Here is a 23,156-nt window from a genome sequence, read left to right as displayed (position 1 = left end):
CACAGCCACATAAGAGCTCCATATTATTATTACTAATTTTATTCTGGCAATCCGTATTTCCTATTTGTGAAACAGTTTTATGGTACTTGGAAAATTTGATTCAGAATAAGTTTGTAGTGCTTTATAAGTGAATTACTTAGAAATAAGTTACTAATCTCATTTTGAGTTCATATTTTTTGTGTTAATTATAAATATTTTAAAATTTGGAAGCAAAATTAATGTAAGTAGTCGCTTCGCTTTTTAGCTATACAACACACTAACAACATCGCTCTGTAAAGGTACGTTCACACACACCGATGACGCAGCACGAGTATTTAACACCGTTTTCCAACTCGGAGGTACCGTCCAACCACTATCCCGGTTGAAATTCGGCCGACGACTAATCTCGATGGCTTCACGCACTTTCCGCGGAATGAAAAATTTCTCTCTCGCAAGTACAGATACCTTATCAAATCTGATATAGTGCGTCGAATCCGAGTCCATTGAGTGCTCGGCCACAGCCCTTGCCCACACCAGCCCACCAGCCCTTGTCGTCCTGTTTCCTCATACTGCGTATGTGCTCCGATACCCTTGTGGAAACGTTTCGTCCAGTCTCTCCAATATAGCTCTTGCCACAGGCACAGGGAATCATATATACCCCGGGACCACTCAGGGGCTCCTTATCCTTCGGCGAACGTACCAACTGTCTGAGCTGCATATGAGGACGGAAAATCGACTTGATGCTATATATTCGGCGTAACAAGTGTCCGATTTTATCCGTCACCCCTTTTATAAACGGTAAATATACCGGAACCCTCTCAGCTCCCACCGGTCTTTGACGAGTCGACACGTTCACTACACGGTTGCACTGCCTCCAGTTGTACCCATTGCTTTCCAAAACCCGTCTCACGTGACTCAGTTCACGATCCACAAATTTTGGATCACAAATATTCAAGGCTCGATTTATCAACGTTCTAGGCAAAGAACGCGCGTTGCTCCGAAGACGAAGGGCTACGGATTAGCCCGAAACATGTCGAGCTAAACTCGATTTAAGACGTGAGTTATCCGGGTCAATATATTTAATAGAAAGAAAAATGTTGAAAAAGTTGCGCCATCGGTTTACGACACTGACATTAAATTGATCTTAATAATATTAGTCCTGTTTTCGTTTTTGTCGTTTTATTTTAGTATTTATGTAAACCAAACGGTAAGTCCTAAAACTTTGTAAGTCTAGCAGTGCTTGATAGTTATTTTCATACAAGGCCTACGAAGTTCATAAAGAGTGACTTTCAAATTGAATTTCTTTTCGTACCAAGTTTGAAGTGTAATATGGCAGAGTAATTGAACAATAACGGCCGACGGGTAGGTTCGACGTAACTTTAACAAAACATTGTTACGAGAATGATTTACGTCATGGACTTTTAAACTATTATCATTTGAAGTAAATTAACAAAGTTAGAAATAGTCAAATAGTTTATGGTAAGAGAATTTTTTAAAAATAAAGTTACTAATTATGACGGTGATTTATCTATCTAATGTATTTAGGCATTTATATATTTAGGGGATCTCGGAAACGCTTCAAACAATTTTGATGAAATTTGCTTCATGCTTTTAAGGTTTTAGGGAAAGTACAAATGAGCTTGGCGTTATCTCTGGGAAAACGCATGTTTCCAGTTTAAGATCGATTAAGCTTGATCGCTGAAACGTTAATTATTTTAAAAGGCATTGAGTCTCGGTTTGAACAGTTCCTGGCTGAATAACAACAGGCCTTATATATAGAAGCAAGAAAAATCTTGCTAGCGAGATTCAGAATGCGTTCGAGATTGTTATAGCGACATCTGTCGGTTTATACCTCAATCAAACTTAAGCTATTTACATTATGGCAAACTAACTATGCGAATTGTACTCGTATGGTTATACAAAGATTTATACAAGGAGATGGTTATCTCCTTCTAAGATTACCAGGGCTTGTATAATATCAAGTGCTAAATCTTGCTATAAGACTATAGTAGTTAGGAGCAAATAAAGATTTAGATATGCTCTCATCAAAAAACTTTGCTACAGTTCAACGAACTACTTTATTCCCTCGATTGTCGAGAAAGATTTTAATGAATAACAGTATTCACAAAGAGCTTTTCAAAGCAAACATTAGAGAGAAGCTTGGACAAGATTGCATGTAGATTTACGCAGTCAAACTCTTAGAATTTATTTCGAATTGTTTATCCCTATTGAACATATCATGGCAAACAGAAACAATTGAATGTCTATCGAAGCGAGGGATCGCATCAATGCTACAATGTCCCGAGGGAGTTTTGAAGTAAATGGAGGTATTCGAAATAAAATGCATTGTACTTTATAGCTGATGTTGGAAAAGCGACCGCCAAACTTAAGTGGGACTGGGCCGGGCATGTCTGTCGGATGCACCCCACAAAGATGGGCGCACAAAGCCACACGTCGGCAAGGCAGGCCGACAGGCGACTGGCGAGATGAGCTGGACGCGGAACTGAGTGAGTGGCCAAATATAGCTCTGGATAGGGAGATGTGGAAGTCAAGAGGAGAGGCCTTTGCCCAGCAGTGGGACACAGTTATAGGCTAAATATAATAATATAATATAATATAATAATACTTTATGTAGACTTATATCGATATTCATTATCCAATCCGTCCAGCAAACAACGATTTTTTTTTGATCATTTTGTTATAATAAGTACCTTATGTTAGAGAATGAACGAATAGTAGAATAAAAATTACAAAAAATTAGTTGATTACTTTTTACTTTCCAAGACGCTTGAATACAGTATAAAAATAAAAATGTTCGAAAGACGGTAACGAAAATACACAATATATATGGTCAAAATCAGTATACTTAGAATGACAAATCGTAGAAAAAAACCGAAATAGTTATTCGCCATACGGCACACATCATATCTTTTATAACGAGACGCGTTCACACAATTATTCAGTCACTAATCATCAGTCTAGTTCATAGCAGAGATGTTGAAATGAGATATTGTACTTATACATTTATTTTCACTCTCTAAACTTAAATATATGCTATGCTATGGAGCGACTTGTGATCCAAGGGAAAGTCGAAGGCACTAGGCCACGAGGTAGATCGCCTATGAGATGGACAGACCAGGTCAAAGCAGCAATAGAAGGACCACTACACGCAAGCATAAGGAAGGCGGCTGTCAGGGAGGAATGGAGACGTATTGTTAAGCTTGCTACCAGCACCTAGAAAATGATGACCACGACCACTCTGTCAAGAGTGAAACGACGAAGAAGAAACTTAAATTAAAGAATGTAATTATCTACTTTTAAAAACAAATACGCAACAAATATAACTCTGATCAGCGCTTTCGCCCGCGTCGACAAGATCCAACTTTTTTTTCTGGCCGGCTTTCTTATGAAAATGTTCTGCAAGAACCAAACAAATAAAACTTACAGGACTGTAACAGTATATTATTGCGCACGTTCGATACTAGCGAAACCTTTTACATTCCTTGTGTTACTTGGAAATATAGGGTTGCCAACGCTAAGAGTTGGAAAAACGCCAGTTATATTACTCATAACAAAAAATGTTTTTTTTCCAGCCTCCATTTGTAATAAATATGTTCGGTCAATAAATTTGAGCCTAATTGTATGGTTTTTTTTTCACCAAATTCGTCGTTACAAATATCAAAGGAAATTTGAGAAATTATATAAAATAATTAAGCTCAGTCGCATTCACCCTAATTTAGCCACAAGAGCCATTCCCATTTTTTTGTAAACTGGAGTCGTAAATGAAATGTACAATATTTTTGACAAAATGCTCAACGATAACAAATCATTGGATCATATTGTAAGGCACAGTGACTTCCTCATTCCATATTGGATTAGGTACTCTTTCATACATACAGAAATAAGATACATGAGTTTAGTATTTAATGACTGGTATGTTTCCGACTGTTGGCCATCACTAATACTTAACTCGCGCATTGAGGGTTCCGATTTTTTTTAAATAAACATAGTTATTAGGTATCTGATAAAGACAAAAATGTCGTGCCGGACTGACAGACACTTTTGAGATACAGAACGATTTCTTAAATACCTTGGACGCTGTTCAAAAAAAGACAAATCTGGGGAAACTTAAACTAATGGCAACCCTACCTCGGAATAACAGAATCGGGATCACACGTTAGCTTGTGTATGTCAATAAACCCTGCGTGAGTTGAGATTTTTTCAGGGAACTGTAGAAATTGCTATAGGGTTAGTTTAACGCAATATTCTACTGTCAGTCTGGTATTCACATTTTTTAAGGCTTTTATATTAACCCGTCACGCGTCCTAGAGACTAAATTAGTCCCTAACTTTTTTTTGTGGGAAATGTCCTAGAGACTACGTAGTCTCTAGATCCAATGCTAAGTATTTTTTTTATTTAAACTAATAAATTTATTGAAGCGCAGGTACATGTTGATGATATAGAAGATGGTAGAAAAGTAGTGAATTGTAATTTTTAAATGTGATGTCTGATGGTGTGTTTTGCTTATTCTAATGACTTATTTAATAAAAGAAGACGTCGAAAATCTCCCTTTTCTTAAAGTTTCTTAGCGGATTTTTTTTTCTTCAATTTTAGGTGGCACCAAACGGGAAATATATATTTTTCCAAACAAAAAAGAATTTTACAAATCGGTTCATAAATGACGATGTTTCTGAGGTGAGGACAAAGAAACAAACAAACAAACTATTTAAATATCTTCCTTTTTTTGAAGTCGGTTAACGTTTGAGGCCAATGAAGAAAAAGGAATGTTAATTCATAGTTCATAATAATTCCTTTGATACTTCGGATAACTTAAACTCACCCGGGGCTATTCAAATTTGTTAAAAGGATCCTCAGTTTGGAAATTATACCGCCTCGGTCCAAAAGATTGTTTAGGCTGTAATTCATAATTAAAATAAACTTATAATCCTTGTTTATTTGACTTTGCTCCGGATTTTATTTTGTTAATAGGACATGCCTTGTTTCGCTTTTGGCGTTACATTCTGAAAGTCCCTCTAACTTTTAAAAATACAACGTCGCGAGTTTGGGCATTTCCGAGGTATCATGACAAAATGAAATGACGTAAAACGGTATTTATAATAGTTGATAAAAATATAAAAAGTTCTTAACCCATTATTAGCGGCGATAATTACGTACTTTTACCGTTAAAAACAATAATACAAATAATTATTTACTTTACACAACAGAAAAATACACGCGAACACTCAAACGACTAACTTGAACGAAACCTGTTCTGGAACGAAATGGTTAAATGGCTTCTGCCTCTGCTTGCAGGCCCGGGCCGGACGTTTGACAATACTGAATACCTCGTGGTACTACAAAACCCAATTCGCATGGTGACAAGCGATGCCCTTCACACAGCTTACGAGGTGGTCAAGAGAAGGGGCTCGGAAATAGCCTTAGATTTAGAATGACTAATTTCGTATCATGTTTTATATTTCACGTTGCATTATAATATATACAAAGTAAATTTTCAGCGACTGTTCAACTTTCGCGCAATAAATTCATTGTTGAACCTACTATGACATTTATTGAGAAAAGGGTACAATATGGCTCAGCATTTTATTTGGCGTGACTGGAATATGGCCGCTTTGGAAAAAGAAGAACACATAAATATAATACGTTTAATAATGTACCTACGGTGGCCGAAGTTGGGTCAATATTTGACCTGAGGCCTTATTGTCCAATTGTTTTGTGAATCCGAACTGCTGTGGATGCATGATTTTATGGGTATTAAAATGCGAGATCATTTGCGTCAGCATTATTTTTTCGAATATTTTGCTAAACGCTGATAGGATGGACACAGGACGATAATCAGAGGGATTATCTTTATCACCTGATTTAAAAATAGGAACTACTTTACTATATTTCATCAAATCTGGAAATACGCCTTCATCTATACAGCTATTAAAAATAAATGCTAAAGTTGGAGCAACGACATCTAAAATGGAATGTAGAACCTTAACTGAGACGCCCCACAAGTCTTCCGTTTTTTTTACTTTCAATAATCTAAAAGTCTTAATGATGTCACAGGGAGAGACATGCGTGAATTTAAAATTACTTAAGTTTGGAATGGATACATTTTGTTTTAAGAGCGATTCAGCTAACTTTGAGGAAGACGCGAGACATTTTGTCGTTTCGATGGGGATTTTAGAGAAGTAGGTATTAAACTCGTTAGCTACTTTAACCGCGTCGGACTCCGCGTTCTTACGTCGACCGGTTTCAGTATTTATAATTATCCAAACTGTTTTAATTTTATCATCAGAGGACTTAATTTTATTAGTTACATGGGCTGCTTTTGCTTTATTACATATAATTTTGAATAATCCCTGACATACTGGTGGAAACGTTCATCAGTGGTACACGATTTCTTATCATAAAGATCATATAAGACGTCCCTACTCCTACGTATTCCGGGTGTAGCCCATTCATTGAATGATAGTTTGTTTCCTATTTTAATACGTTTTTTACTACACGTTTTATCGTATTCCTCGCATAAAGTATCGCATACCTTCAGCAAAATGTCGCCAGTCCGGATGGAATCGCTCCAAATCGTCCCGCCACTACATTTTAGGCCAAATTCTGCTGCGGTGCCCGTCGCTTGGATTGGAACCAAATCAGCCAGTGGCGTAACTATACCATCTAGGGCCCCGTGGCAAATTCTTTTGATGGGGCCCTATCAGTAAAAATCGTCACGTTGTACTTAGTTTAATTTTAAGTAAAACAAAATAACGTACAATGTTAAAAAAATATTTCTGAGCTCGCGGCCTCTTGGGCCGGGGCCCTCTTGGTTCGGGGGCCCGTGGCATTTTGCCAGCCCTGCCACCCTATAGTTACGCCACTGCAATCAGTGGTGATTTTAACTCAGCGATTTGGATGCATCCGGCAGACATTTCCTGTCAAGCCCCACTTGAGTTTGGCGGTCTTCGTCCCCACGTCAACAATTTGAGTTTTCTTAAAAACTCTTACTGTCGAAGATAAAAGCAAAAGCGTATAAATGCACTTTCTCCTAAAACCCCTCCTAAATTTAAGTTTAAAGTTAATTTTGTTAAGATTAACCCCCCGGAATGGCAATAAACCGTCGTGGTAATTGGAAGGAGTGCCGCCGCGTAACTCGGAGTTAGGAGTGAGTGCAAACCTGCGATTATGTGCAAGTGTTTTGCAGCGTTAACGTCGGGCTTGAGCAATATTTGCGGGAACTTAAGAATATAATGTTATGATTTTCTTGGCCCACTGAATTGGTCTAATAGTTTGCGGCTTAGCGGGCTTTTTTTCAAAAAGTTAACACACCAACCTACCTACATTTTATTTTCGATTCGGATTTGAGAATGAATTTTAATGTTTTTTTTTGGGTTGTTTGTAACAATAACGAACTTTATATTATTACTAGCTGTTGCCCGCGACTCCATCCGCGTAGGAGTATGAAAAATAGCTTACATCCTATTCTTAGACCTACTTACCTACCGAATATATTACACATTTTTTTTATAAAAATCGGTCAAGCCGTTTCGAAGGAGTTTGGTCACAAACATTTTTGACCCGAGGATACGGTATGCAGGTGGTAGGACCTTGTGCATGGTCCGCCCGGATTGCTACCACCATCTTGCTCGCTAATCCTGCCGTGAAGCAGCAGTGCTCACTGTTGTGTTTCGGCGTGGAGAGTAAGACAGCTGGTGAAATTACTGGCACTCTAGGTTGGCAACGCATCTGCAATACCCCTGGTGTTGCAGATGTTTATGAGCGGTGGTGATCTCTTACCATCAGGAGACCCACTTGCTCGTTTGCCATCCAGTAGAATAAAAAAAAGTATATTAGATAAAACACAATTATAAGACTAAAATTTAGTAGTACCCACAAACTATAAAGTACGAACGGCGCCAGGTTTTCTGCCACAAGCATCAACCCCAAGATACTGGCTGTTGCTATATTACCTCACTAATTTGTTATAGGAATCTCTCAGAGAGGTACCTAAGCGCAAGCCTCAGAGTCGCCAGGCCTCTTTTGGATTCGGAACCCGAACGGAACCTTATTACGATCGTTTCGCTATCCATCTGTGTAGTATTTTAAAACCGTAATAGATGACATAGCTGAAATTGACCCATAATGTATATTTAATAAAAAAATATATAAAAAATGAAATATCAAAAAAAACCGACGACCTTATTTTTTTACAAATATTTTTGGGACCCATTCAAAATCATGACTAGCTGAAAAACTTCCAGTAATGGGTCTCAACGCTAGAATTTTAATTTAAATATCAGACTTCTAGACTCAGTAGACACTTAAGAAACTGAAGTATTTTTTTTTTGGTTTTTTTTTATTTCATACTTTGTTCCTGTGAAAATGGTATTTGAACTGTGTAACTGTAACATCTGTATAACATAATGTCTGTATAACTGTAACATGCCAACCGAAGCAGCTGGAGGCCTATGTCCAACAGTGGACGTCCTACGGCTGTGATGATGATGATGATGATGAATGATGATATATTTATGTTTGGAATGGGCTAATTCTTAGCTTTCCCACTTACATAATACACATAGTACCCAGTACCACATAATATATATCTGTTATTGTTCCAGGTCCTTCGTCAAACAACCTTACCAATCGTGCCGACTCGTCTGCAGACCTTCCAGCGCCAGCTGTCTTACCGCCTGGATCTGCCCTCCATCCAGTTCAGCATCTGCAGCCTTGAACGAGCTGACTCCTCTATTGGACTCATCAAGGTAAGACCAAGAGCAGCATCTTGCTTCTTGAACATTTTGACAGCTTCGGAAATACCTACCCTGAAATCCTTAATTTCCTACGAAATAAATTACAAGGGCTTAATTAAATAACTGAAAGTTTCAGACACTCCAAGAGCCTATTTTGTTTTCAGTTAGTTTTTGACATTTATTTTCCTTAATTATTTAAAAAAATATTCGTATATTTTGCTAAGTCCGGAATTCTACTTAATTTCTAACTCTACTCGTACATTCGTAATTGGACTTGCCAGTTGCGCTACGCTGTTTTGAAGAAAACAAACAGACAGAAAAACGGCCACTATTAAATTATCTAAATAGTATGCAGCTTTGCTAAAACATTTGTCATTAGGATAATAAGGTTAACATTTAATTTATCACATAAATTTGGGACTTGGGTAAACGTCAAATTATGCCCTCCGGCGTCTTACGTCAAAGTCGTAAAATGTCCAGGTGCCCAGGTTGTAGAATGACCAGGTAGTAGAATGTCAAGATAGTAAAATAACCAGGTGGTAGAATGTCAAGATTGTAAAATAACCAGGTAGTAGAATGTCAAGGTCGTATTATAACCAGGTAGGAGAATGTAAGGATAACGTTTCAAATAAGCTCGCGTTTTTCTAAGAAATATAGATATCTAACAAATAATTCCTTTAGATGTTCTATTGCCTACAATATCTTCTTTCTGTTATTTTAACTAGGAAAGAATCTTCTCGTCCAAATTATCTTTACCGTGATATGGAATATTTATTAAAGCATTTTTGTCTCTAATATAACTTACAGCGTTGTTATTAAGAATTCTCTTTCCCTAACAGTGTTCTTATAACATTTTCTACTTATTTTATTTTTAATACGAAGTGTTTTTTCGCATAATGGCTGCTTTGACATAGTATTAAAATGATAATTAATTCATAGTCTGCATCAGACTTTAAAGGAAAGAAGCAGCTCTATTTTATATCAAGTTTAAATATTTAATTTTGCTGAGCTTTTCTTTTTCTATAGTAATTATTATATCTTATTATGTTTTTTGATCATTCTAATATTATAATATGAAGATTTGCGATGGTGTGTCATCATCAATTCATCATCATCCTCAACAATCGGATGAAGTCCACGTCATTAATATATTTATAATTCAACATACCACTACATTAGTCTAACTGTACACGTACAGCGAAGAAATTTAATTATTTATGTGTGAGAAGTTTCAATCCGCGCTGCGGCCCAAGGCCTCTCATTCTTAGACAAGGCCTGCCTTCCACAGAGAGACGTGGTTCAAGATGATGATGATTACATATGATATTATGTTTTTCCATCCTAATATTATTCATATTTCGCAACGTGGAAATGTATTAACAAATTCCTTTTTTACCAGCAGTAATTTCTTTCTCGTTAAACCCACATCCACGTCTAATAATTACAAAACTTACGCCAAGCGGGTCTCTAATTAAGCCTTTGCCTTTGTTTGTGCAGGCTTTCGGTAGTATTTAGGGTTCCGTACCTCAAAGGAAAAATGGAACCATTGTAGGATCACTTTGTTGACCGCCTGTCCGTCTGATAAAACCCTTTTTCTCAGGAACGCGTGGAGATATCAAGCTGAAATAAATATCAAATACTCAGGTCTGCTACCCATAGAAGTAGTGAAAAAAACATATTTTTAAATCAAGGCAATCAAAATATACTAGTCATTGAAAAAAGTGTTTCCATATAAATTGACGTAACTGGAAAACCTATACGAGTACTTCCAATACTTTCTTCCCATTACTTTTTCCCATACTTAATTGATATTTAAATCTAAAAAAAAATACAAACATTGGAACATAGAACCTCCTCCTTTTTTGAAGTCGGTTAATGACCCCACGCCTCATACTGCGTACATTTTGCTTAGGAGTGGGACTCTTGTAACACCAAATATTCATAGATTTTTATTCCGTAAAAATGTATACGTTGTCTTTTTTCGACTGATGAAGATGTATATAATAGTACGGAACCCTTCTCGCTCGAGTCAGATTCGCAATTATACCGGCTGTTTAGCTCTAGTTTTGTCATAATGAAAGCTCGCCTCGCAGTGCCTTGTTTTTGATTCCATGTAATATCTAAGTCTGTTAATTATTCGCTTCTTTGTCTTAGGTAGAAAGATTTATAAGTTTTTTACCCCGTACTTTAGGATTTAGTTTACTAACCAAAAGAAAATAGGGGCCACGTGAAATTCATCTTTAACTCAACTAAAAAGGATGGATGTATACAGCGTGTTGTTATAACCGCATACTTTAAGAGAAGTTAGTAACCCTAATGAAATACTAAAAAAACTAAAAAAGTCTCAATTTTGTTACATAATTACGACTCTTAATCTCGAATTATCAAGACGTTTTTAAACGGTTATTTAGCTTTCCCTGATTTCCTTTATAAAATAATTAAGCATACACCACTAATTTGTTTTCCTTTTCTCTCTCGTGTCAAATTATTGCGATATCGCTTTAGCAGTAAACCAAGGTCTGGTTTCTATTTCTGATTGTATAAAAAATACTCGTTCTACACACGGTTTGATATGATGTCACTATGTCTAACCGCTAGTCTACTCTGATAGTAATTTCCGAAACGCCCCGCACGTCAGCCGACGTCGACACGACCTATTTCAAAGCGACGGGAAACCCACATAAATGAACGAGGTGTTACTAATAGGTACAGGTTATTAAGTGTTTGGTAAAAAAAAAACACTTTTAACACAAGGTTTTTTGCAGACTGTACTTTTTGTTGACTGTACGTGCATTGTATTCCAAACCGTACCGTACCGAATTTCAAGTCGATGCCATAAACCGTTGAGGAGTTCCGTCCTGCAGAGACGATCCTGCCTGGACAACCAGGATGTCACTGCCAGATTATTACATTGTCACGGGACTTACATAAGAGTGCCAAATTTTAAGTCGATCTGACCACTGGAAGTGGGTCAAAATTCGGTTCCAAGATTTGACCCGCACATAGATACAAACATTGCAAGTTAAATAAAAGCTTGTAAAATAGGTAGGTTGATAATCGGCAAGACGACATTATTTATTTATTTATTAACAAAAAATACAGCATTACAGTAAAAAACTAATGCGCTCTAAAATTTTATTAAACATACAAAAACACAAAAAGGACATACAAAAAAAAAAAAAATTAGGGATTTTTGAAAGCCGTCTTCTTCGCTACCCTAAAGCAACGGAAAACCACACCCGATTAAAAATAATCGTGTATATGGAAACACTTTGTCAAGCACAATTTAAAAAACCTCCTAAATTTTACAGCGATTTTCTGTCAAACTGACCAAACCATTTGCTGAAATGTTCCCAAATAATAAAAAATAATAATATATACAATAAGATCCTTCCAGAACACGAGGTTTAAACCATTATCAAAAACTAATAACCTTTTTGAGCTTTCAAAACTAGACTGAAAACCTATCGACCTACGTCAAAAGAAGAACGGCCGGAAAAAAACGAAGTAGGTACCCAAGGCATCCATCTTGATAATAGAAGATTGATGGTAAAGGTAATCTATTTTGTGTAGGTTATTGTCGCTTATTGTGCCGATGCAAAGGAATCTTTCATTCTTACAGTTTTTTTCCCGTAAAATGTACCTACCTCAGTATATTCTTTGAAAAGGGCTACGTGAAATAAAAATATTATAGTGAAGTTAGAGCCATGCTCGTTTTCATAATATACAGGATCCATCTCTTCCCATGGGTGTCGTAAAAGGTGACCAAGTGACCTGGCCCTATAATACGAAGTGCAAAATTCGAACTTCGTATCTTGCCGTCCCGCTGACTGAATTCTTGTATATACATATATACATATACAACAGAGTCGGTATTTCCATGTCGGTATTATCCGGGCCGGGAAAGAGTGTCACCCCTCAAAAAAGTCACGTAACTAAGAAGAAAATGAAGTTCCGGTGACATGAGTGTTGAGTGTAAACGTTGTGCGTTGGTGTGATAAGGTGCCGGGAAAAAAGGAAAATCAAGCGCGGTACCTAGTTAGAAAAATTCGCGCGGCAAAACGAAATCACGCTCCGCTACCTAATTAGAGTGTTAAAGGAAAACCCTAAAAACCAACATGTCAGGGCACGGTATAATAGAATCAAGTAAAGAATAACAGCGTTGCTAAGGACACAGCCAAAGCACACATAGTTTTAAAAACAAGAAGGTTTACAATCTCTAACACGGAACACTATTACTTATTCTGTGACGGAACCTAGATTTCAGACTACTCGCAATGTTAAAGTCGTGATTGAAATAACTTACGATACATTAAAATAGGTCTTTAGTATTCCTTAACAATTCCACTTTTGACACTAAGACATAAATCAAAAGCCATTCGCAAAGTTTAAAAGTTTCTGGCCATATTGGAAATGTGGTTTGTAATAAGATTTAAACTTTTGAACGGGCTTTCGCAAACTCTTGTGATCTTGGAGCTTATACGGAAGACGTTGATCCTTTTTGCTAGAAAAAACTTAAAATATTTTAAAGGGAAAATAAGTAAGACTCCAATGGAAAAAAATACAGGAAAACGACCAGTAATAAATTATCTAAATAATATGCAACCTCGCCAATAGATTTAATTAGCGTTTGTTCCATTTGTAAACTATTTGACTGGGCACAGTAGAAGAGGGATTCAAAACAAATACAACGTGGTTTAAAATACAGTTTAATTCGATCCTCCTTTCGATTCTAAAACAAACTTCTTTCAGGTTCTCAGTTTAATTAACACCCTCTGTATGTTTGAGGCACTGGGCGAAATTTGGCGAAAGTTCTGAAATAAATGCCGGTATTAATTTGCTACAGAAAAAAAGCACGACTACACAAAAAAAAACAAGTAGTTACACATAAGCAGATCGCAATGGTCTCAAGCTCAGCATAAGCTGCGAGCAAAAAAAAACTTGCGCTGATTTTCAGCTTGCGCCCTTCCCACAGCGTAAAAATAATAGAGCCGTCTAAAGGTGTATTGTTGCTAGTGTAATTTTGTTAAATCTAATATCACCAAAAGTGGTTAAAAGTGTAGTGTGCGTAGTGTGCAAAGACACACTACACTTTTTTAAGAATATAATAAAAACATGAAATAAAATAAAAGGTCAATAGAACATGATTCATTGAACCAAATAATAGAAATAAATAGGTAACCATCTGTTCCGTGGTAAACATAACTAAACCGTAATTAATAGGTGACCTTTAAAATGCTCAAACTTTGTTCTTCAATTGTTTCGAATAATGTTGCGATAGTCGCGACAATATTGGTATTTATTTGTGGATGCCAATTTGTGTTTGGCCCAGACCGGATAACCTTGATAATTTACGGATCAAAATACCGAAGATTATGAAATTGCGTAAATTATTTAATATTGTGACAATAAAACAAAGCCTAAGGCTCAGCCGGATATCTGTTGGAATATTCTGAGCTCTGTTTAAATATTCCTCTGTGGTTTAGTATTGCACGTCATTTCATGGTGAAATTTATAAATAGGTCAATGTTTGTAGAATAATATAAACGAGTAATTTTCTCAAAAAGTTGTCCCGTCATGAAATCGTCAAGAAATCAGTTTGTCAAGAAATTATTAACATTAAGGACGAGATCATAGAACATAAACTGCATAAAACATCCAAAATTTCTTGACGTCAGGAAAACTTCATGAAATCTTGTGAGGAAATGCAGGCAAGCAATCGTAGTAAATATTTTCTTTCTTTCTTTCTAATGTAACTACATCAAAACTTTCTATTGGATCCAACAACAAAGATTATCTGACTTTTTATCACATTTAGTACAAAGTCTTGTACCTATATATTTAAACACAATATTACTTATTTTTTGTGTTGAAATAGCGTCAGGTTTTTTTATGAATGGACAACTGAAAATGACCAATATTGAAAAATACTTCTAAAAAATAAATGACAGCCAATATCTAAGAATTATATAGCAAGGAATACTACTTATTCAAAAGCTCTTTTCAATAAAAAAACTCGTCGAGATTGTTTACCATTTTTACAAGCTTTCATTTAACTTCCAATGTATTTATGTATGTATGTACTGGTCAAATCTTGCATGCAAATTTTGAGTCACTTTCAGTGGTCAGATTGACTTAAAATTTGGCATAGCTATGTTCGGGATCGTCTCTACAGGAGGGAACTCCTCATTGGTTTATGGCAACGACTTGAAATTTGTTACGCAAATGTACTTTTGATGACAATGCAAGTACAGTTAACATAAAAGTACAGTCAGCAAAAAAGGTTGTATTAAAATTTTCATTTTTAACTAAAACTTTTTCTAAAAATAAAATAAATGAAGTGCTGTCAACATAATAATTAGAGTAATAGGATAACCTTCTGTGTACGTAACACACAAGTTCAAAAGAACTAGCAAAAATGTTATTTTGCATAAGTTAATTAATTTCCTTGATATCAACTCGCACATTATGAATTCCCGCGGCAGGCACCTGTGAATTTTCAATTAAATCAATGATTTAGGGATTTTTGTACTTTATGTTTGCCGTATACACATAATTACATTTAATTATTAAACACATAATTATTTTTTACTCCAGAAGATTGCGAATCTAAGTAATGTTAATTTGTACTTGATACCTTCACGCGTTTCTGACAAAAAGGGCTTTGACGGACAGACAGGGAGAAGGACAACAAAGTTGTTTTATAAAGACTCATTCTCCTTTTGACATAGCGAACCTAAAAAACAAACGAAAACAAATTGTATTAATGGTTATTTAATAAATACTTTAAAATGTAAGACAAAAATTATTGCTTAAATTAAATGTGTTTGAATTTCAGCAAGAGAAAGTTTTTTTTTTATATCCATTACATTTACTTTTTAAAGCAATGTTCTTTTGCTGTAAGTCGCCTTGAAACATTGGTCGTATTAAACCTTAAAAAAATCCCGTTTTTTGTTTGTCTGCGCAGCTGTTTTTAATTTATACACGACAAGCAGATGTACGGGCAAACAAAACAATTCCAGGGCACAATTGGTTGAGTTTCAATTGCAATTTATACGTTCATTGTTGTCTGGTACCTTTTACTATAGATTACGATGCTTAGGGAGGTTGTGTTTCCGACGAGCGTTGGAATGTGAACTCGAAGTTATAAATACTATTTGGCTGCATCATTTAGTACCTACTTACGTTGTTAATGACAAAATTATAAAACTAAACTAGAGTTTACCCACGGGTAAACTTTGAACGCGTAGTCCGTAGAGCTGGTAGTTGAATTGATAATTAACTAAATTCTCATGTGAATTTTCCAAAAATAACATCGTGGACTTCCTTAATGTTTAATATGAAACACCCACGCTAAATTTCAGACTGTAATCCCGAATTTTTGAGATTTTATTTCGATTCTGTGCGAATATTAGTTCATAGGCCTCTGGCGCGTAACCCCACAGGTAGGAGGTGTGAGTTTGATTCCCGCCCAGTGTTCCAAAAATATATTTAGTTTAAAAAAGATCTGAAATATTGACATTATTAGGTATAATAATTGTATTTTTTTGTCTTTTTTTTGTTTTTTTGCATCTATGTATAAGTATAACTGTAATACTGTAGTTTTTGAAGCCGTGGTGGCCTAGTGATTTGACCTATCGCCTCTTAAGCAGAGGGTCGTACGTACATCTCAGTTTTTCGAAATTCATGTGCGGAATTACATTTGAAATTTACCACGAGCTTTGCGGTGAAGGAAAACATCGTGAGGAAACCTGCACAAACCTGCGAAGCGATTCAATGGTGCGTGTGAAGTTCCCAATCCGCACTGGGCCCGCGTGGGAACTATGGCCCAAGCCCTCTTGTTCTGAGAGGAGGCCTGTGCCCAGCAGTGGGACGTATATAGACTGGGATGATGATGATGATGACTGTAGTTTTTATAGATAAATAAATTATTAATGATAAATTTGAAAAGAAAGAAAGAAAGAAAGAAAATACATTTATTCACAACACAAGACACAACAATAGTATTAAGTACAAATAGACAACACGTAGGAAAGTATGTGTCATTTGCACGTTAAGTCACTTACATTGACGTATGTAACTAAAATAAACAAACTTTATATGTACTTTCAGCTAAAGCTTTATATATTTAAGCTAAAACCTATTTAAAATACTGACATTCACAATCGATCCATACCCAACTCATACCCAACAAATTTCAAGTTAGGGGATTAAAAAGGTGGCTTTTGAATAAATTTACAAATTCGATGCCTTCTTTGGTATTCAATCGTTTCGACAAAAGCGTGCCTGAGCCTCTTTATCTTTATCAAGTTATGAATATGAAAGTAAATTTGTTCCGATTGTCGTGAAGTTCGAAAACAAACAGTTTACGAAACAGAAACAAGTATAAAACACATTTTGCCCGACTCACTTACGAATAACGGTTAAGAATGACGATTAAAATAGCCGATTGATTATTCTTAGTCGCGCGAGTACTTACTGAATATTTTGTTCGCGATAAAATTATCGTTGTCGACGGACGACGTGCTACGTAATGTGACGTCGTGTCGTGGAAATCTACTAAGAATTTTATTATTTATCGTGATTTTGCATCACGTCGCACGTCGTAGCACAACACGACATCGTATTCGTCTTACGATGCCATTATTTTTATTCAAATGATCAATTAAATTAATGTTCTGGAATAATATTATGAGCAAACAAGATATAATATGTATTTCTTTTGTAAATTCAAGTGTATACATACAGAATCCTACACTCCGCGTAACATGACAGGCAGGTGGCTGGTTTTTATATACATTTTGAATTTTACAGTGAATAGTTATAGCTCTAAGGGCGGTTTTAGACTAGCGTTTCATGCGCATATAAGCTCGAGCACGTGTACGCGCGTTCAGGTGCGGTTTTGTTATATTTTTAACGCACGTTCGGTTACATGTAGCGCACGTGTAAGCGCGTATGCCAAAAACGACCGCACGCGCACAAAAAACGCTAGTCTGTAACCGCCCTAATGTTGTTTTTTTGATAAATTAATAATTGTGATTTAAACAAACATAGAAGCATTTTTATATTATACACAAACAGGGTCAAACGAACAGGTGAGTGTCATTTGATGAAAAGCAACCTCCATCGCCCATGGACTCCCGTAACACTCGATGTATCCAACATTATTCGTTATAGGAATAGTTGGGTACAGTTAACTAGAAACCAGACGGGACCTCGCGTTGGTTACTTACTTTTTGGAATTAATTCGGGGCAAGCAGAACAATCCAGGTGTATTGAAGTATATAAGCCTTTGCGCTCCCGATAACTACGCTGGGCGCCGGCGCCGGCCGCCGCTGCTGGCCTGGCCGCGCGGTAGGACCAAGTTGTTGGCCAAGGCGCCCTTCGCGCGCGCCCTAGCTACTCTAAACCAGATAGCAGACTCAGTTGATCTGTTTCATTGCACTCTGAGTGAATTCAAGAGAGTTGCCTTACACATAATTTGCTATGTAGATTAATATGTTTATTGTTTATTATTAGGGTCCTTCTGTATCGCCTTAGGTTTTATTCCTGTAATGATACTGTAAGTGATAATAATGTAAATAAATAAATAAAACATAAGTAGAATAACGGGCGCGTTGCCGGCCCCTAAGAAAATAAATAAAAGAAAATCGTTGAATTTCTCGTTAAAAGATATGGTTGATATAAAAAATAGTTCACCATTTTATACCGAAAAAATCGCAATGTATCAAATTAGCCCAAAAATAGGTCGACACTGTTCTATTTATAGCAAGAGGGGATACAAAATAAATAAACCATTTGTTTCCTAGTCTGCTCGTCGTAGGTGTAACGAGATTTCGCTGGCGCTATCTAATTTTCACTGTTCCAATTGACGATGAAAATAGAAAAGGTAGAGTATTTCACCCTCCAAACTTTTACGTGTTTTTTTTTCTAGTTTCATTATCACTTATACATCCTCCGGTTGCCCACAATTCCCACGATGTCGTCAGTACATCTAGTGTGAGGCCTGCCAATGCTTTGTCTTCAGGCTCGTAGTCGCCACTCGAGGACTTTCCTCCCCCAACTGTTCTTCGAGCGATGTGGCCTGCCCGTTGCCACTTCAATTTGCATATTTTTCTTCGGCAAATTTCGTATTCCAGATTCTATCACGCTAAGAAAAACCGAGCTCTCTCCATAGCTCGTTGCAAGATAGTGAGTCTCTTCAAGAGCCCCTTATCTTTATCTTCACCTAAACGAGTACTTTGGTGTTGAAAGACTTTTTTTGCCAGTGGAAGGTGGAGTGAATTAATTAATAAATGCATTTTCATCGGCTTGTCCAAGGGTTTCTCAAGGCTAATGGGTAAGGTCGTTAAGACTTTCTAATTGAAGAAAAGTGATTAGCGCCTCGACATCAAGACAGAGACAGGGTTACGTAGTAAAATGTTTTTCTATTAAGTAACTATGTGTTACGTACTTGGGTCAATCAACTTTTTAGTGTTGCTTTGCTTGTTGCCGTGGTAACGTCTCCTGAGTTACTTATTAGGAGTATCATTTTACGGGGTACAAATCAACTAAAAGTTAGGAGTTGTCACTGTTTTAAGGCTCATCTTCTAAGCATGCTAATAGTATATTCTTCTAACAAAATGTATCACTGATTTCTCCTGACTTACAGAACATAATAACAACAGTAAAAAGTTGATTGACCAATGGGGAATGGATGAAAACTTTAGCAACGCTTGAAACTTTTTTTAGCAATAGGAATAACCTTTTTAGTTGACAGAAAAAAATATCAGATTTTTAAGTAGCATCAATTAAATAAAAAAATGAAAGACTGTCACAGGGCTGAATCTCGAGCACCGTAACAGTGAAATTTACACATGCATACTTGCACTTATATTATAAATTTCTTTCCGGGTAATGGTGACGAGGAATTGTTAAAAGCAGACTAAGAATTTTGCTTCGACGCCAATGAGTTAAACCAGAAAAAATTGGTGTAACATACAGAATTAGTTAACGATACAAGTTTTATTGGAGCTTGTTGGGCGTCTGGGCGTTGTTCGGTAAAGTTTTTTCAAAGGTATTATTCAAGGTATTGAGTTACTTATGCGATAAAGTTACACTTGTTTGGAATCGATCTGAAATTAAAGTTAGGAAGGTACAGTCTTGAAAGTAGTTGATAACTTTTTTTATTTCGTTGCATAACACATTTTTGGCTTGGACTGCTTGGCGTGGTAGTTAGGTTTTTGTGGGATACAAAAATAATTGTCTTATTTATTTATGAGCTTTTATTGGACATGAATTGTTTGTTCATCGTTAAGATATGTATGTATGCATGCATGTAAACTCTTTATTGTACAAAAGAAAATAAACAAAACACAATTGACAAGCTTTGATATACTTGTACAAAGGCGGACTTATCCTTTTAAGAGATCTCTACCAGTCAACCTTTGAGTAGATGAGAGGAGCAATCCCCAGAGGAGGTACTCATTTGTCTGGTTTTATTCACTTGACTCCATAATTTACCTACCTAACGTGTTAGGAAACTGTAAATTAGGTAAGGATATTCTTGATAATTAAATAATATTTAAAATAACACACACACACGCGTCACTCACGTACAGTTGAGGACATCATTTTATGTAAAATATATCGTAATTAACCTCATGGTTGGTATACTAGATTTTGCCCGCGGCTTCGCCCGCGTAGAATTCGATTATCACGCACTGTTCCTTTTGGAAACTGTGCATTTTTCCGGGATAAAAAGAAGCCTATGTTACTCTCTGGCCCATTAACTATCTCTATGCCAAAATCAAAAAAGACGGACAAACATACACACATACAAACACACACACTTTCGCATTTATAATATTAATATATTTATGACCTTGACTGAATCGATATAAGCTTGACATATTTAGAACCAATCCGTGAGTGATCGCGTATCCATTTTAATAACTACTAGCGTTACCCGCGATTCCGTCCGCGCAGAATTCGTTTATTGCTATCCCACGGGAAGTATGCAATTTTCCGGAATAAAACTATCTTATGCCCTTCTCCGGGACTCAAACTATCTGTGTACTGAATTTCATCTAAATCGGTTCAGCGGTTTAGACGTGATGAGGTAACAAACAGACTTACAAACTTTCGAATTTATAATAATTAGTGGGATGTTCCTTTTTGCGACTAATTTGTGCTAAAAGGTTACCAACACTGAATAGAGAATACAAGATGATATCGCTCGTGCTCCGCTTCCCTCTCCACTTACCGCTCCACTTTCCTCACCACTTCCCCCTCCGCTTGCACCACTTCCCGGTACGCTTCCCGCGACCCTTGCGCACGCGTCACGTACCACATAATTTAACACGACGCAAATTCATTTGTTATTTTATCGCCGCTCGTTCAGATTTTACAGCCGATGTTGATATTCATCAATGGGAAGCCCGCCCGGGATTGTTACAGAAAATTCAATTTCAAGTGCACATTGTAGGTTGGCGTTATGGCCGTTAATGGCTTTGAAGGTTACAGAACCATTGGCAATCTTTTTTTGGAGATTGTCATTTGTTTACATAGGCTGAATTTTTGTACGGGATACATAATCAGAGTTTTTTTCTCTTGTTAATGGTGATAACGCTGATGACCTGTACATATAATGCATGATTCAATAATAATCAGGGATCGGACGAATTAGCATCATTGTTAGCAATATTGTGGACATGCCCAGGTTACATTAATTAATTAATTCATGTCTTGAAATTGGATTTGAATTACTGGAGATGATAATAATACAGCGTGTATTTTTGATACTACCTCAAACTTTAAGGGTAGTTAGTGAAGGCCGTAATAATCACGTTTTATTATGTTTTAGTAAAAAAAAGTAGAATTATTATTTTCCTTACAAAACTAATTAGCACGCAATGTATCACTACGTGATACTACTTTGTTTTTATTGAAAACGTCGCACTTGTTGACGTGACAGCTGTCACAGAACGCTTCTCTCTCGTATCAAATTATTGTACGCATTACATTGCTGCTTGAAAATATTTCAAAAATTAATTACGCTCTGGTAGTTAATTCTAAATTAACAAATTTTTTTTTGATATCGGTTCGCAGCACTTAAATCTTCGTCTGGTTACAGTTTGAGGTAGTATCAAAAATACACGCTGTGTACACATGCATGCTTTCAAAACAATACCTTAGTAAAATGTTAAACATAAAAGTAGCAGTTGCTGTCGTTGGAATAGGAAAAATAGGAGACCGGAGGCCGTATTGCGTAACGTTTCTGACGCTGGCGATCGCAATCAAGTGACAGATCTTGCATACAAGAACTGTCACTTGATTGCGGTCGCGATCGTCAGAAACGTTAGGCAATACAGCCTCAGAGCCTAAGTAAAAGGCTTTCACACATACTGGCAGTCAGATAGTCGGTATCGGGTATCCAGTGGTGGTGTTTGGAAATGTATAGAATCTTTCAATGTACTGATGTTATTTATATCTCTAAACTGTTTTATGGTTGCAGCCGGAGCTATACAAGAACGAGCTTGTTCGCCAGTCGTCGACCGACAGCGCTGAGCTAGAGTTTTGCGGCAAGCTGCACTTTGCGATACGATACGACACCGAAGTCGAGGCACTAGTCGGCAAGGTACGTAAAACAGTTATTTCGAGTACATAATAAAAGTTTAGCTACTGTCAAATGTATTTATAAACAAACAAATAATATAGGTATACAATAATTAACAGAAATAAATAAAAAAAGAACTAAAACTAACTTACTCTAATCCTAAAAATCTATATTTACAAATATCACCCAAGTCGCTGCTATTGGGCAGGGTGCCCACAAGGCTGGCTGCGGTTCCTCGTTGTATGGCAATGCCAATACGTTGACCGAGGAAAGAGTCAGCCCTATGGTCGCCAGTGGAATGGGCAAGATTCTTTAAAAAAAAAATTAAAATAGTGTTTTTGCTTCGGGACCCCACGAAAATTAGCAGAATTTTATTGTGCAAAGCATTATATACCCGTTATTAAATACTGAGTCAACTTTAAGGGAGAAAATAGCGTGAGAAAGATGTTATCAGTATGCCAGTCTGTTGCCCGCGACTCTGTCTGCGTAGATTCCACACGCTCTCCCGCCGTAACTGGGCCAATCAACTATTTTACCGACACTTTGGGCGTCTCCTGCGTTACCAAAATTGTCTCTGGCGTTACCAAAAAATCGTACTTCCAACAAGATATTTCACGGTTTAATAGGTTGAACTTGCGTAGGATGACATGTTTTCATGTACACCATCAATTTAATCACAGAAAAAACATGTTTACTTACAAAAATCTGCAATTGTTTGAAAAATGTCGCGGACAGATTAGTGTCGGTAAAAAAGTTTAATTGGCCCAACTATGCAATTTTCTGGGATAAAAACTATCTTTTGTCCTTCCCCAAGACTCAAACTATCT

General features: G+C 36.6%; 1 protein-coding gene across 5 annotated transcripts in view; it reads left to right on the top strand.

Moving 5' to 3' along the window:
• The window catches only part of LOC141435789 (synaptotagmin-10-like), a 115,405-nt gene that overhangs the window by 74,145 nt on the left and 18,104 nt on the right, over positions 1-23,156 (top strand). For all 5 annotated transcript variants that reach the window (XM_074098613.1, XM_074098612.1, XM_074098611.1 and 2 more), the window contains exons 4-5: positions 8,601-8,744; positions 22,228-22,350. In XM_074098613.1, the coding sequence (XP_073954714.1) occupies positions 8,601-8,744; positions 22,228-22,350 (267 nt within the window). The remainder of the gene's footprint in view (positions 1-8,600; positions 8,745-22,227; positions 22,351-23,156) is intronic.

This window comes from Choristoneura fumiferana, chromosome 15 (assembly GCF_025370935.1).
Source record: "Choristoneura fumiferana chromosome 15, NRCan_CFum_1, whole genome shotgun sequence".
In the NCBI taxonomy this organism is placed as follows: Eukaryota; Metazoa; Arthropoda; class Insecta; order Lepidoptera; family Tortricidae; genus Choristoneura; species Choristoneura fumiferana.
The sequence above is the reverse complement of the archived record's forward strand: the minus strand, read 5'-3'. Positions and strand labels throughout refer to the sequence as shown.